Source organism: Carya illinoinensis, chromosome 9 (genome assembly GCF_018687715.1).
Source record: "Carya illinoinensis cultivar Pawnee chromosome 9, C.illinoinensisPawnee_v1, whole genome shotgun sequence".
Taxonomy (NCBI): domain Eukaryota; kingdom Viridiplantae; phylum Streptophyta; class Magnoliopsida; order Fagales; family Juglandaceae; genus Carya; species Carya illinoinensis.
The window spans coordinates 2,251,584-2,268,632 of record NC_056760.1 but is presented as its reverse complement, the minus strand read 5'-3'; the positions used below and the strand labels follow the sequence as shown (position 1 = coordinate 2,268,632).

At 35.7% G+C, this 17,049-nt stretch overlaps 2 protein-coding genes across 2 annotated transcripts; both read right to left on the bottom strand.

Annotated features, from left to right (window-relative positions):
• Positions 1-1,782: 1,782 nt before the first annotated feature.
• LOC122275311 (E3 ubiquitin-protein ligase PUB22-like) lies at positions 1,783-3,379 on the bottom strand. The gene has a single exon (XM_043084319.1). The coding sequence runs from the start codon at positions 3,198-3,200 to the stop codon at positions 1,962-1,964; it is 1,239 nt and encodes a 412-aa protein (XP_042940253.1). The 5' UTR covers positions 3,201-3,379; the 3' UTR covers positions 1,783-1,961.
• A 6,129-nt stretch (positions 3,380-9,508) lies between these two features.
• Positions 9,509-11,232, bottom strand: LOC122277374 (E3 ubiquitin-protein ligase PUB24-like). The gene has a single exon (XM_043087338.1). The coding sequence runs from the start codon at positions 11,099-11,101 to the stop codon at positions 9,881-9,883; it is 1,221 nt and encodes a 406-aa protein (XP_042943272.1). The 5' UTR covers positions 11,102-11,232; the 3' UTR covers positions 9,509-9,880.
• Between the last annotated feature and the right edge of the window lie 5,817 nt (positions 11,233-17,049).

Sequence of the window (17,049 nt, the reverse complement as noted above, 5' to 3'; positions counted from 1 at the left end):
TACTATAGAAACAAAAGAGTTCTACAAACTGTCATGGCACAATGCTAGTTAATTTTGTTTGTTTTTGTTTTTGTTTTTTTCAATTTTACTTCCCCCGCCCCTAGCCTAACCAAGAGGGGAGAGAGAGAGCGAGAGAGAGAGAGAGAGAGAGAGAGAGAGAGAGAGATCATATATGTTGGTGTGGAGTGGCAGCAATGACGACAATGCCGACATTCTGATGTTAGTGACGAAGGTGAGAAAGATGATTGGATTGCGATGAAGGGCAATGTCGACGAGGAAGGTTCGACAGCTACATCGATGAGAGTCTACGACGGCAATGTCAATAAGGAATTAGAAAGGGAGAAGGAAAGGGGGAGGAGGGGAGAGGCAATAGGAGAAAGGAAGAGGGGGGAAAAAAGACTAAAAAAAAAAAAAGTTGAAACATGGGACATTGACATTAGTACGTGGATCACTTTATATCTCTAACAGCTCTTGTGGTATACTACTATAGTACCACATCATATAGTCATTACAGGCCTACATTTTTATTTAGAGAGCAGTTATCTGTATAAATAATAATGTAGGCGACGAAGTAGTTATTGATCATGAACCAATTAATTAGCAGTAATCTTGGGATTAATGGCTTATCTAATCCTCAGATCAAGAGATCATCAACTGATCATCGAACTATATATATCATGTACAAGAGGAAGAGAAGTTGATCTCTTTTACCCCAGCCTGACAGCTTGCGGTAATTAATTATTCATATTGGGAAATTAATTAAATGACATGATATTAATACCCTAAATTAATTAAATGACATGATATTAATACCCTGATCAGTTTTTTTATATTTCTTTTTAATTAATTAGAATATGGCCACGTAAAAGTGACTAGAATATGAGAAATAATTAGCTATATATCTTATATATTGATTCAACGGAATATATATAGAGAGAGAGAGAGAGTATTGTATTATCTCTCTCTCTCTATATGTATATATATATATATATTTGTTTTTACAGTCTCAGGCCGTGTTTTTACATGAACTACGATGGGTCAGGAACACCAGAATGATTGCGACGTTACGGCCTGGTCGTTGCAGTCAACTTGAATACAGAAGCCGTGCATGATCTGTGCATGGAGATCCAATACTATTGGTTATCTAAAGCACCCTGTTTATAGCTCATCTATTACAAATTCAAATAGAAAACGTCCTAGCTAGCTAGCTACAGCAGGGCCTGTGATAAGCTGGTTTACAGAATACCTGACATGGGAAGCGCACGATTAGTGGCAACAATGAAATCTAGGAAATTATGAAGAAAGATGGGAAGATAGCATACGGCTTTCCATTATTATCTTTTGGGAAGAAGAACTCATATATATTGCTCTAAATTCGTGCCATTATAACCACTTTATAAAAGGTAACAATATTAATATTGAAAATGGAGAAGAAACATGAGATCATGAAGTACCACTTGCATATCTATTAATTTTCTTATTAATTGTGATCATATATGGAGTATGGACAGCCATATATATATATATATAATTAATATAATCTCGATCACACGTACCCAAGATCAAAAGAAAAAGACTCCCAAATATATTGTATTCGATCCGTTAATTCCAAAAGAAAAATATATCTATTATCTTTACTTGACTTGTGTATCATATTGTAGAACATTATTGGAGTATTTTTTGCCCATAATATGCAATTCCAAATTCCAAATTCCAAACAATCTGTCCATCAATAATCGAGCCTAGAAAAGGGGAAAAAAAGAAAAAAAACCTTCCAAGCGATTAGTGAAAAGTGCCGGCACAGCTAATAATATTTGTGATTTGCAATGATCTTACATGAATTTCATCATATATTTTGGGGTCTAATAATTAATTAATCCCCATGTAATCCAATAATTAATTATGTACAAGTGCATAAAAAGGATCCTTCAAACAGAAAGGCACAATTTACTCGATCTCCCTCAAGACGGATACCAAGAAAGCAAATTGTTTGGTATACATGGAGAACTCTTCCATGCCCTAGCATGTAATTTAAGTATTTCTCTAGCTTTCTCTCTAGCCTTGTTCCCACAGTCCACTTGAAGAACTATACACAGCTTTGTCACAACGCCCAGCTGCAACATTTGCTGAAGAACAGCCGGAGCTGCAGAGAACTTCGAAATGGACCAAAGAATTCTCACCGCCCTGTCGCTCCCGACCTGGGAAACCCTGAGAATTTTCTTTGACACAATAGCCAGTCCAGCTCCGTGCTGTAAAAGCTCGGCCCTTCCCTCCGCGCATCCGCACAGCATTTCCAACGCCATTAAAATCATTTCACAAGTCCTCCGTTCGGAAGAATCAAGAAGAAGTTCTATCAAAATAGAAACTGCTCCGGCTTCGACTGCTTTAGTTCTGTTTCTTCCCCATGGACAAAGCTGGATTAGTAATTTCAATACAGCTTTGGAAGCCTGCTGCGAAATCTGATCGTGCAAGACTTGGACTATTTCGATGAAGAATTCGGTTCTCAAATTGATCATCTGCATCCCTTCAGCCACTTCAAACATAGATTTCAATAATAAAACAGCATAAGCGCGAGAATCGTAGTTCCCACGTTGCATCACTCGTATTAAGCTGCTGATAAATTCATCATTTTTCCCAGTGAGGCTCTTTAGGCATGCTTCAGAAACTTGGAGATTGTGGAGGATGCTCAGGGCTTCACAGCTTGCACTTGTAAAGTCAAGCCCATCATCCGAAACTTGTTCTGATGCCGAATAATTAGTGTTACAGACTATTGACGCTAGGAACTGAACGGCACCTGCAGCTTCCATGCAACGTTTATTGGTTTCGCTCTCGGAAGCGATTGAGCGGAGCTTTTCTAAACATTTCATCTTCAACTGTGGGGATTTGGCATCGTTGATTAGCTTGGAAATCTGATTTTTGTGGATCGGAGGCTTGGGTGTTGGAATCCTTTCGATGCCATGTGAAGCGTTCATGATACACCACGATTGGATCAATCTCCGGAGAGTGTGGTTTTGTGTGAGGTCACAATCAACAGGGAGAGCTTGTTTTGTGACCGGGCAGGTATTGTTTTTCCCGGAAAACAACCATTTTTCGATGCTTTCACGGTCGTAGGTTATCCCAGTAAGGACTGTAACAGGATCCTTCATGATTTCAAGAGAGATGGGGCAGAGAAAGAATCGAGGAACATCGATCTCATCCATCTAAAGCCAATAAAAACCCGGAAGAATTGAGTATTTGACAAAGGGTATAGCTAGTTAGCTGGGTTGCGAAGCTGTTGCAGAGTTGTGAATTAATACTCAGGAATTGAGTATTTGATGAGTATTTGAAAAGGGTATATCAGCTGGGTTGCGAAGCTGTTGCAGGGTTTTGAAGACGTTGGGGGTGGATTTTATATGCGTGTGGGTGAGTGAGTACTGATCGGGCTTTCAAAATTGGAAAGTCAAAACACGGGAAATAGAAGCGTTGAGAGAGAGAGAGAGAGAGAGAGAGAGAGAGAGATGAGATGACTTTTCCAAGCTCTTGAAAGGCTCGAGGAGGGCCAAGTACTTTACCAGGTCAGGAATGGGTGGTAAATCGCACATGCACATATTTTGTTATATGTATTAATATCCCATGCCCTTCCCAACCTTTTGACTTTCTCTCTCTGGAACTACGGTTCTCAAACTCGTGTTTTCTAAGCGTCAACTTGCCGACAAAAGCAAGTGGAGGCTAGGCAACGAAATCACTCTCATTGGTTTCTAGTAGTGGTAGGAGTAGTACTCGGCAGGCCAGCTTATTAGTTTTTAATGTGATCTGGCCAACATGCATGTACTTTAACTTCTTGGGTTTTGACGTACTACTTGTCTGCTAATTAGCTAGTACTTTACTTTATGATTTGGTTATTGGAAGTGATTAATATTCATCATCTTCCCTATCTCCACGGCCTGTATGATCTGGTAATTCAGAGCATGCGCATATATGTAATATATATTGTATACATTCATGGTCACGTACAAATGGGATATAGAGGCCTGCAGGCGCAGTACGCGCGCGGTAAAAAAGAAAATGTGAAAAGTTTGAATCTAATGGCCGTCACGGACATTAGTTGACCTCAATCGATTGAGCCTTGTAAATAGTCCGAGATGGGGGCTAATTTTCGGATTTCATGAATCAATTTTACCAATTACCAGAAAGTCAACTGTGGCAATATATCTAGGTGGAACTTGAGCAGCCCTGATCATGATGATCTGATTATTTGATTGGATTGATGTTTCAAATTATATTTTACTTCCAGTACGTATATAATATTATATGGGCAGATCAGGCCGTCAGGCGATGGTCGGTCGGTCAGTTTTGTGACTATTTGATTGCATAACATAAACGATAATATTATTCAGAGAGATCCCAACAAGCAATTAACCTTATCATCATCATCATCATCTGCATTTTGGCAGGATTTTGTTTTAAAATCTCATGATTTAAAATTAGTTTTAATATGCAATTTCATTATGTCATTTAGCAGTACTTTTTCTACACGACAGCGCTAGACAACATTATATATAAATTAAGTACCACTGCGCACGGTCCCTATCAGAAAATTAGAGTCGTATACTATTAGTGTTTGTTCTCTTAACGTAAAATATATATGATGAAGTAAAGTTGTTAATTCTCAGATGAGTTTCACCAGCTTCGATCTTGCTAATTAAATAACGACCCAATATATATATATACACAACAAACCCTGATGATCATGATTATCATCATGATACTGATCTCGCCCATTAATTTTTCAAAAATCTTATAACTTCTATCGTTACTTTTTTTGAAGCCTACGTACGTACGTTTCAGTTGATCCCATCAAATCTCACCTTTGATTAATTAAAGAGGGAAAAAACCTAGCTACATGTTTTTAATTATGAACAGATCATAGACTTTTGACTCGAAATAACATGAGTACAACTACTGCGTTTTTGTTTGTTTAAATATTGTATATCCATGGAAAACAGTAAACATCACGAAGTTCATGTTGTAAGCTCTTGCATCAGCAAAGTATTTGGACGTAGGTCGTTGCTGTGTATATAATATATCACTACAAGATAAAAGGAATATGACGAGTTATTTATAATGATAATAATTATTTATGATGAAAATAAATTTATTTTTACATAAGATAATTATTTTTATATGAAATAACTAGTCACGAATAATTAGTAATATTTTTATAATATTATATATATATATATATTAATGTATTCAAGAAAACGTGGTCGATCCAAAGCCATCTATTGTATTGATGATCCAACTGAAAAACAAACAAGCTAGCTAGAGAAATAGCTAATTATAACAAATTTCTAAAAGAGACAAAAATGGAAGAATTAAAAAGAAAAAAAAAAAAAAAAGTGAAAGCTCTACCACAAGACAACAAGTGTATGGTGGGTGGGGGAAGTCGCATATATATTGGCGTCGGTCGTGAAATACTGTCACGTGGTAGACCCAAATATAAAGTCAGTACTGAGTAGTAGTAATGAAGAATAGTACGTAGGTAGTGGCAAGCTTATCCACGGCTAAAATGTCAAATCCGCCAGCCAAGTCGGAGTCTAAGCAAAAGCGCATTTAGCAACGCTGACTTGTCCTTATCTACTCCTTGCATATACTGTTGGCTAGCTAGTAGATACGACCACGGACTGATCATCTGGATCATTGCGATCATCATCACACTGATTTAGATCAAGCCGTGTGCCAGCAGCGTTGCCGTTTATTTTATTTTTATTTTATTTTTAATTATAATTATGTTGTAATTGGAATCCAGAACGTCTTGTTAATTTTCACGTGAAATGAAAATATTATTGGACTATATGATCGATTCGGAAAATCTAACAACCTCCTTAATTTTGAAATTTCCTGCATCCTTATAAATGCTCAGCTGGCTGATCAAAAGCTGAATTTTCTTTAGCGTTGATTAATTAGTGGCCTCAATAGCGTTTTCTGATTTATCGTCTTTGATTTTTCATTAAGTGTTGTAATTAGGAATTATTTATCCATCCCAAAATATCATTATTTTTCCTGACAATATTGCATAAGAACATTTCATAAAAAATATATATTTGAAACTTAATTAATTTAAATAAAAATATTAAACCGTACGTGGTTTTGTTTAATTTATTTCTCGAATTTAAATCATATATATACTGTTTGAAATATTTCATTTTTTCCACCAAATAAAACGCTTATTTACCGAGGAGAGAAAATATTTCGAGTTTATATATGCTGCCAGTGAAGAATAATGACTACGTACACTAATTACAAGTGGACGTACGAAAGTCCTAACTTTTCATATATATCATTACATGAATACAACTAGCTAGCTAGCTATATAATATGGACTCCACCATTTTACTAGAGAATATATATATATAATATACTTTGCCCATAAAAATGGTTTTGAGGGGGAATCTGCGTCACTTAGATGCATCCAAAAATATATAATAATCTTCGGATCATATCGTTGAAAATCTTAAAAAATAATTATCCTCGCTCAAATAGTACCTCATACGTGTCTTTAAAATTAAAGTAAAATTCAGCCATTTTCTTCTTGGCAATGTAGTCAACTGTTGAATCAACAGCCACATTTCGCCGGTCATGATTTGGTCAGGAATTATAAATTATATATAAAAAATAAGTCGTTAAAAAGGAATTAATGGAACTTAGACCCCGACCGAGCTAGCTCTCCGAATTATAATTAATTAAGAGGATCGCATCAAATTAAGAAGATCACTATTGAATTTCAAAATATAAATCGCAACAAATTAAACATGCTTAATTAATCTATATATGAACATGATGATGTCATCTCCAATTTCTCGTCAAAACTACTTATTGTACAATTTCCTTGTTAAATAATGCTATACATAATAACATAAGCAAAGGATGGAGTGCATCTAGCTATGACTGTATAATGAGAATACCATCGATGGATATTGGCCTATAATATGATCCTCCGTCAATATGGTCTTAGTAGTTGTATTAATTATGACAAGCCCCATTATATAAAAAAATATGAAATATTTTATTTATTAATTAAATCCAATATATATTGCACCGATGAAAATTCATGGAAGGTTGGTAATTAATTATGAGAAATACTCAAGTTATAAAGTGATTACATAAAAATAATATATATCAGAAAGTACTGATGTGGCTTGATGTGATTTATCAGATTGTAAAGTTATTTTTATTATAAAATAGATTTGACAGATCACATTAAATCATGTATGTTAGTTTGTAAAATTACTTTGTGACTACAGCACTATCCCTTATTAATGATTATAGGAACGAAAGTTGGTGCTCATATTGCTGGTTTATGAAGATTTTTTTATTTATATCTTTGATGTTAGAAAAAAACACTCCATATTGATGTCATGCTAAATTAAAAATATTTAAATCCAAGATTTTAAAGTTAAGTTGTTGAAGTCTCGTTACGCATGAATAATGTTAATTGTTTCATGTGTATGCATGTCTAAATTATTTGGTTCACGGCCGGCTTTGTTATAATTAAGTTCTTTTTCTTTTTATTGTAAGTTATTTTATGAATTAATGGCGTTTGAGCCCTGCGTACGTCCGTCCGCCATTTTTTTATTTTTAATGATCACATGAAGTCTTCCCATATTGGGTCAATGGGTAATTAATAAGTAACCATGGCTCTCGTGACAACGTACGTTTGACGGTTATGATTCCACGTATATCCATCTCTTAATTCCTCCCTGTATCATGTGGTATTAATTGTGAAAGCTTAATTTGCAATTATTAATTATATATAATAATCATAGATATATATTTTTTTAATAATTAATAATTGCAAATATATATGAGAGCGATTGACTTCTGCGTAGGGAAACTCGAAAATTAGAGAGGGAGAGAGAGAAGCTCGTATGAACGGAGCATGCATGGTGTAGGGCCGGAATTGCGGACGTTCTAGCAGCTACTTAGCAAATTTCTTGACAAAATGGTGTACAGTGGGCAATGGGCTTGATGAGCCAGATCTTGCGTTTTCAATTTTTTTTTTTTTTTTTTTTTCATTTTTTGTTTATATATGAAGTGTCTGATTCACAAACTAGCTAACACGTAGCTATATTGTAAACCGGACATAAACCCGTAACAAGGCTATCATTTTTCATATATATTTATATATAGTTAGTGCACAATTCATGATGAAGTGCTACAATATATAATTATATATTGAAGTACACGCGAGTGGAAATGTGATTAATTCTTTGAGAAATCATAATGCCTTCAATTTTTAAAAAAAGTACGGCCTGGCAATTACTGCATGAAATTCACATGGTACATTGATGAAATTAATCGTGATCTTTGGCTACACGAACTGTATGTGGAATCTTTTATTACCACTAATGAAGTCCAATATATAAGGGCCGGATTCAGTTTACTTTCCGATTTGATCAATCAAAGCGTAGTCGTTGCATGCGCGCGTATATAAAATTGATTTACTAGACAATTAATATAATTAATTAAACCTCAAAATAGAAAAACGAAGTGAATTCTTTATTATTTCTGGTTATTTAAAAAACAATATTGGCAAGCTATATGATCAGGTTCGGGCATCGGCGCTATTCCAATCATTAAAGCCTAAATTAATAAGTTAATGCTCAGTACCATGTTTTACAGGAAAATTTGTATTAATACATATTGGCTTGACAGGCCAACAAGGATCGATGCTATATATTTCTAGCACGGTGATGCAAATATTGCTTTCTTTCCGTTTGATCTACCGGATCTTGATTTGTCGATTAGATGTGTAATCTGATCCCCAGAATCCTCGATCGGGAGTTAAATTTTCTGAAATCAAGTTTAAAGTTTTACTTCCCTGGAAAAGTTTCTCGTACCTATTATTCCAGCATGCCGCGCCCCACCTCTGCTGTAACTGGATTAACATTGCTAGCTGCATGCATGCATGCCCTACCCACACACACACACATATGTAATTGATGAGGATGCATGACAACTTTGCATACTTCGATTCTATCATATTTGGCAGAAAATATTCATCTGGATAGTTTCATAGTCATTCCTTCTTTAATCCTATTGTTCAAAGGGAAGTGAACTCTGAACTCTCCTAATTATTCTTCATTTATTTTAAACAACATGCCCAGTTAGCCTTGGTTAATTCCTCAGATTTCAAATCCCATTTTGCTCATGAATTACGTTTAAGTCGTCGAGACACTATATATATATATATATATATGCCACTTCGTGTATTAGTCTTAAAGCCGGGGATAAAATAATTAATTAAGCTTGTTTCATTCTCAAAAGCCCAAGGAGTACGAGCTAATTCTTAGGGTAATTTTACCATTGCTCATCTATCGTTGATCATGATCATGATCTAAAGCCAAAAATGTGTAAGTTAATGATTAATCCTTGTCCAATATATCGGTCAATCCCACGAAAAAAGAACTTCTATAAAATAAGGAAATCAATACAGTATAATTCAGAATATAAACAACAAAAGCTGATCTATAATATATGGGCAGGCAATTTTTTGGGAAGAAGACAAGCCGAAGGTATCAGTACCAGTGGTACCCTTCTTGAGGTTGGTGCTGGAGTTCTAATCCAAAACCGTGCTAGCTTTTAGTTTTCTTTGTTCTACCAATTTATTAATTCAGAGATTAGCGTTTTTTGGCATCTTCTCTCTTCGATCTGGATCCACCTGATTCTCATGGTAAACTGTTTGAATACATAAAATACACCTATCGTCCTAGGAATGCGTGCCAAAGTAAACACACCTCGTTTTTCTTATATAATTTGTTCGAAATGACATATGGATATATAGGGAGTGAGAGTGAGATCAGAATGAAGTAGGTGATGCATTTCACCTGAATTATTGATCTTAATTAGGAACACCAATGCAAGGAGAATCCTTCCACTCATCAGAGTGTGACTTGAGGATTTTCCTTGCTGTGTCTTTCAAATATGTGTCACAGTTAGCTTGGAGCAATGAACAAAGCCTTGATACTGCTCCAACCTTCAACATCTCCTGAATCACCATATTTGTCCCTGAGAACTTACATATTATTGAAAGGATCAGAACCGCACGATCATCGGCTGCCGGTGAAACCCTCGAGATCCTGTTTGAGACCACGGCAATACTTCCTCTATGACTCAGAAACTGAGCTCTCCCGTCGGCGAAGGAACATAGATGAAATAATATTCCTAAAATGAGCTCTGTCGTTCTCTTTTCGGGCAATCCCAACTCAAGTTCGATGAGCTCGAAAACTATGCCTGCTTCAACCATCATCATTCGATTTCTACCCCAATCACAAGCAGCTAACAGCACATTCAAAGCGGCATTAGATCCTTGTCGAGTGGTCCCACTTCTTAAAAATCTCGCAATCGTGTTGAAGAATTCGGGTTCCAATCTTTCTAGAATACGTGAGCTCGGATCTGTGGTGATTGTTTTCAACACTATCATCGCATGGGATTTCACAGTGAGTTCTTGGTTTTCCATTTCGCAACCAAGGACCCACGTCAAAGAATCGATAATATGATCGTTTTCCATAAGAAGTTGCTTTGCTTCAGCTGAAGGAATCGGGATAGAATTGAGTACACTAAAAGCTTCTTCAAGGCCATCAGTTTGGCCTTCCTTGAAACGGGTCGCAATAAACAACAACATGGCTTTTGGCACTCCGGCGTCAAGCATATGACTCCTATTCTTATCATTTTCGGATGCCAGCAACTCCAATTTTCTAAGGGTTTTCAGCTGTAACTGAGGTTGCCGAAGATGCTTAATCAGTTTGAGGACTTGAAACTTGTCGAGAGGAGGTTTCGGTGTGGGAATCCGATCGATGCCATGCGAGGCATTTTGGGTGCACCAGGCCTGAATAAGGCGGCGTAGTGTGTGATTAGGGGTTAAGTCGGAGCCTTTTGGCAAGGCCTGTTTGCTGACCGGACATGTGGTTTTCTTGCTGGTGAATAGCCAGTGTTCAATGCTTTCTCGGTCGTAGGTGATGCCTGTTATGACTGTCACTGGGTCTTTCATTATTTGGAGGGATATAGGGCAAAGGAAATACTGAGGAACTTCAATGTCATCCATGAATGAACACAAATACATGCACAATAGTGTATATCTTAAAGAAAATAACAATGTATATATGAAAGGACAAGGTTGTTCTGGTTAAAGTGGTAAAAGAAGGCGGCTAATCTAAATTAAAGGAGGGTGAGAGACATATATACATCCCGATCAGACTGGTCGTTTCCTACAAAATCAGTCTAATGGGACGATTCTACTCAATAATTTCATTCTATGGCAGCTTTCGCTGGTCAAATTAATGAGGAAGTTGTAGACTACGGCCAAATAAATGTAAACGGAATAATGGCTGACACGCAACAAATCACAAACCCCAAAAGGGTAGAAATTTGAAACAAAAAATAATATGGAGTACTAGAAGGAAAATGAGTCTTTGGTACTGCGCGCTATTGTCATGATCTTATTATTAATTATTACTCGAAGACCTTAATTTTTTTTTTTTTTTTTTTGTAGAATGATAAAAATATTATTTTTATTGAAATTATTAGTTAAATTTATATCATATTCTTATATATTAAAGCTAGCTAGCCAGTCAACAAATTCATTTTAAACTCTTTTACATAATTTGAACTTAAATATATGAATATCACTTTATATATATATTTTTATTATCAACGAATTACTTGCATCCAAACATTTTATGAATCGTCCAATTCATTGAATTAATTATTCTCCGATTCATTGAATCAGTTCTCACCTGGTTCGATCTAAGTCCAATTCCAATTTGTCAAACCTTGCAGCAAATCACTTTACATTAACCAAGTTATGATCTCTGTATAAATTTGTCAAATAATCTTAGCATTAACTAATGTTTTCATCTTTTGGATATTGGTTTAATTAGGAAAACACAATTGGGGTTTCTTCTTATAATGAATCCACAATCCATGCAAACCTGTTGAGAAATTCAAAGGCAGTGAAGTCTTGGGTGATTTGGAGTTCGTAGTGCGCAATACGTACACAACCTATATATATATATATCTCGCAATCCTAATATTGTTCATAAGTATTGTTATTTTAAGACTTCTACACTACACATCACATGATCCACATAACATGATAATTTGATTTGTAATATTCAAATTTTAAAATTTATCTCTTAAATCAAATTATGACATGTGAATGCAAGTGTGGTACTGTAAATGCCTTAGAATAGAGTTATTCATAGTTTAATTTTATGTGCTTTGCCAAAATAGACTTGACATATGAATTTACTACCGCCACTACCAGTGCACTATTCAATAAACTCTATGACAAGATTGCTAGATTTTTCTATTAAGGGCAGGTTCGGCAAGTGGCCGGATGAGATACAAACTCATCTCATCTCATTTCATCATTATAATTTTTTTTTAAATTTTCGTATAAAATATAATAAACAATTCAACATTTTTAAATCTCAATTTGACTTTTTCAAATATCAAAATAATAATAATATTAAAAAATGATATTTTAAACTTACACTTAAAATAAAATAAAAAATTCTCATCTCACTATTCAAACCTACCCTTAATTAATTTCTTTGACGTACAGGCATTCAGTGGATTAAAGACCTTCACAGCGCTTGATCAAGGGTCTATGTTACATTAGAAATGATGAAATACTGGGGTTCGGGTTTGAATGAATTGTATAGTCCCGAATTAGTTGGTCATGCAAAATGATGAAAGTAACATCACTACAACAAATTTCGGTTTTTTCCACAAGGCAATTTGGTGGCCATATCTGGGGGTTATGTGAGAAAAACAGCTTTTCCCACCAATTCCGTTCGTGACTCGTTGGTGGCATATAATTCATGAGCACTAACCTTTTCACATGAATTCATTAAGTGGTGGGAAAAAATCACTTTTTGTCACGACAGCTCGGGGTGGAGAAACCTGTTTCCCTTCGTGGCAAATTGCCTTGCTACCTTGTCCTTTGTGGTGAGAGGAACATCACTTGTCACCACAGCCGCAGTCCGAAAAACCTCTATAGCCATGAATTTCACCGTCACTCGTCTACTCGTATAAAAGTTTTAGCCACTGACTTCATCGTGAGTATAAGTCGTTTCGGATTAGGTGATATAGTGATAAATAATATTTACTTACCAGCGTCCTTGTCAAAAGAAGGAATTCCTCGAAAATCCTTCCATTGCAAATAAGTATTTGTCATGAAATGTATCATTGCTAATAAGTCTTCCCCTCCATTTAAGATACTGGGTAAAGTTCTATAATCCATGAACTTGTGCCGTGACAAAAGTATAGTGCATCAGTGCGTTTGTGGTGGCTTATCTTGTTATTTCCATGAGTAACATTAGTCGGAAAAACATGGTAGTTACGTGGGAATTAAGAAATTTCCACCAAATGATGCCGTGAGAGTGTGGTGGCATATAATTCATGAACAATAACAGTTTATCACAAAACCTGCATTTGGTGGGTAAAAGTTATGTTTTTACCACGAAGAATATGATCGGAAATACAAATTGGAATCCATTTGTTACTCCATTTAGCACCAATCATTTATGGTGACAATAGGCTATATGGTATAATTTTCCCTGGTGGCTATTAGTGAATTCGGATGGTTTCACTCGTGGATACAATTTCAATAGTCATCAGTCCAATAATTACGGTTGTTGCAGAAAATGGAATTTTGCCATGACAACCTTCGTGCTGTCTATCTTAATTGGGAGTCCATATAGCTCCTCTAATTTTTTCCCCACCATTCCATTTCTTGGGCAGTAGATTTTGTACCACGAATCTAAGCATGCAAATTAAATATATATTGGCACAACAAGTGTTTCCTTTATACACTGCCACCTTACCTCACATTTTTGTTTCTTAACAATGATCATTGCAAAAAAGAATAGAATTCACAGTCATTGACACAAAGAATTATCATTTGACACTGGGTAAATCAGTGTAAAATCCATTCCAACAGTAGTGCATCCAAATATCTGCTCAATTTCAAAACCAATCACACAAAACCCCACCAATCTGGACAACCCTAATTATAATTAATAACCTGTTAAGCAAAAATCATATCCATACCATAAAGAAGCAATAATCTACCAACATCCATAGAAATAGCATTTAATAACCAAATTTGCCAACATATATATTAAACTGCTAATTACATTCCTTTCCACGTACAACAAGGGAAAGACAGAATTCATGTTACATATAGCAGGTGATAACACAACTCTCTCCAGCAGCATCTATTGTGAACATGAAGAATGTCCATCTAGACAGCTTGTGTAGTGTGGGTATGATGATGTTGCTGACATCTTTCTCCACAACAATCTGAAATCCTGATGAACACAAAAACAGGTTGCTAAATGTTACCTTAACATTTAGCAAAAAGTTAAGTGTAAAACTAAGAGAATACTTCTTACTATATGACATGGCATGGGGTGGGAATGTACTATACTAATCGTTGATAATACCCTTGGGTTTATTTTTAAATACAGATACTCAAGCCCTTATAGCATATACAGATTTATTAATTATAATTAGCTGTATGAATGCAATTCGTGCGTGTATGGAAAATTAAATATTGGAGACTCAATTGGCACATACAAAAGACCATCATTCAATGAGCATGTACACCTACCATTAGAATTAAGCTATTGTGTTCCTGCATGCATATTCTACAAGTTGTCATAGCTATAGCAGGTCTGCCATTCACATGCTTGCAATACATTAATACATGCTTAAATATATCCGTTATTTAAGAACAGCCCAATTGCTATTCGGAATTGGGCTAGTGTTGCAAGAAAACAACCGACCCATATTTATACCCAGAAACATCATCTTCCATAGCAATGGTAGATTACAGAGTATCTTGAATCTCCCATATGAGAGTATGGTTAGATACACATCATCACATGACCCACAATCTGTTGTAACAATTTACCCCTTCAACCAATATACATATGTCAAATATCCCCTCCTCTAATTTATGAGAGAGACTCATTTAAATGCACAATCCAATATCAAACTTAAAAAATTCATATGCTGAAAACTACGAAAACAAAATAATTTAAAGCTACATTATTTTCGCACTATCCATCAAGTGTTGGTCAATCAGCAATACCAGATATACATGCCACTTTATTATCCACACATAGATGATTACGGTAGTCCATTTTACTACCGTTTCCTTATATATCCGAAATAGTTAGATAAGAGAGGGTTTCCTTATCTTATCTAACTACTTAGGTGTGAATATTTAACTATAGCATATAAACTAACAACTTGGGCTGTTAAACCAAACCTCAAACAGATTACTGGGTGCTTTCGATGGATATTAGTGAGAAAATTTCCACTAAGTGTGTAGAAATATAGAGTCCTAAACATACCCAAATTACAGCCCAGCTAATTACCTCCCGCTCTGAAAATGTATATCATCAGATGAGCAAACCCTGCATCTACTTTCCACGATGGACATTATGACTGAAAGCTGGACAGTACTCTTCTAACCTGCAATTTTGAAAACACTTAAATCAGCCTTCTGATTTGGAGTTTTTCTGTCAATTTAATCAAATCTGACCCAAGCATAAGATCATATCTTTACTATATGAGAGAGAGAGAACTTACCCTCTCATAACAACAACATAGCTACAACTCAAAAAGTAATACCCTTCAGCTTTACATTTCCTGCACTATTAATAGATATGCACCCTAACTATAATACTAAAGTACCAAAATACATATAATTAACTATAGTCTTTGGCCATTGGATTGTTACAAATGTTATAAACAACACACAAAAAATAGAGTCCCACAAAATATTTCCAATGGCCAAAAATCCTGGAATATCAAGTGAGATGCCTAAGCATCTCGCTGAGTCTCTCCATGAGACTCACTACCATAAAGTTGCTGATCAGTGCTCCTATAGCTCATTAAGACCTTCTCATGCTCAGAAAAATTCCTTCTCAACTCCGCAATATCGCCCATCATTGCATCGAGTTTGCTCTTATACATTTCCGCTTCACTTTTGTTCCGTTTATTCTCCTCCGATAGCCGGATAAATGCCCTACTGTTCTTCATTGAAGGAGAGGGGTCTGGAATCACCATGTGCCCTAAGCCTACCGCATAGCCAGGTCTGTTTCCCAAAACTTCTTTGAAGACCGTGTCAGCAGCTTCTTCTACATCGTCTTCAGTATCCTTTTCAGCTAACCTTTCAATCATCAAATTCTGAAAATGTTATCAAAGGAAAATCAGGGGGTTGTTAATGTTACTTTGAAACCTGTTAAAAGATATAAAATTAAATCTAACACTCTTACGTAATTGTGTTCGGTCGCTGCATTGATCCATTTACCCTTCCGTGTTGACCAATGTGTTTCCTTGTAGAATTCTACCATATTAGAAGCTTTCTCCCGCTGAAACACACAAATAAGAGTAACTTTATTGTCTGATATACCCATAATCTGGAAGGTTTTATACCATATGCATATGACAAACCTTTTCCTCAAGTATCCGTATGAAGGATTTTCGGCCACCGGTGTGTTTGACCTTGAGTTTCTGCCTGTTTGAACTGTTCCTTCTGGATTTCTCCTGCATCCGTTTCCACTTTATTAATGCCCCTTTATAAACGACATTATGTCTATATTATTTAACATGTGCGAGAAAAACAGGAATATGAAACCTAATTAAATGGGAGGTGCCTTCAGCTATGTTGCTACAATACTGAACAGAATTTTGCAGACCTTGTTATAAAGGTCTAAATAGAGCAGAAACTTAATGTCCATAAATTATAACTTGAAAGCTGCACTTGCCCACCGTTCACAGAGCTTTTCCCATACAGCTTTCTCCACCTTGTCCGTCCCACCACGTAGGGCCTCTTCATGTGAAGCATATTTTAAATATACTTTGTGTAATGCATAATGATATGTATTATACTTGTCGGCCAAATGTGTCTCAACCATCTCACGATGGTTGTCTCTATTCCAATCTAGAACAAAATCTGCCTGCAATATCAAAGAAGCAAAGCTGTTACATAAA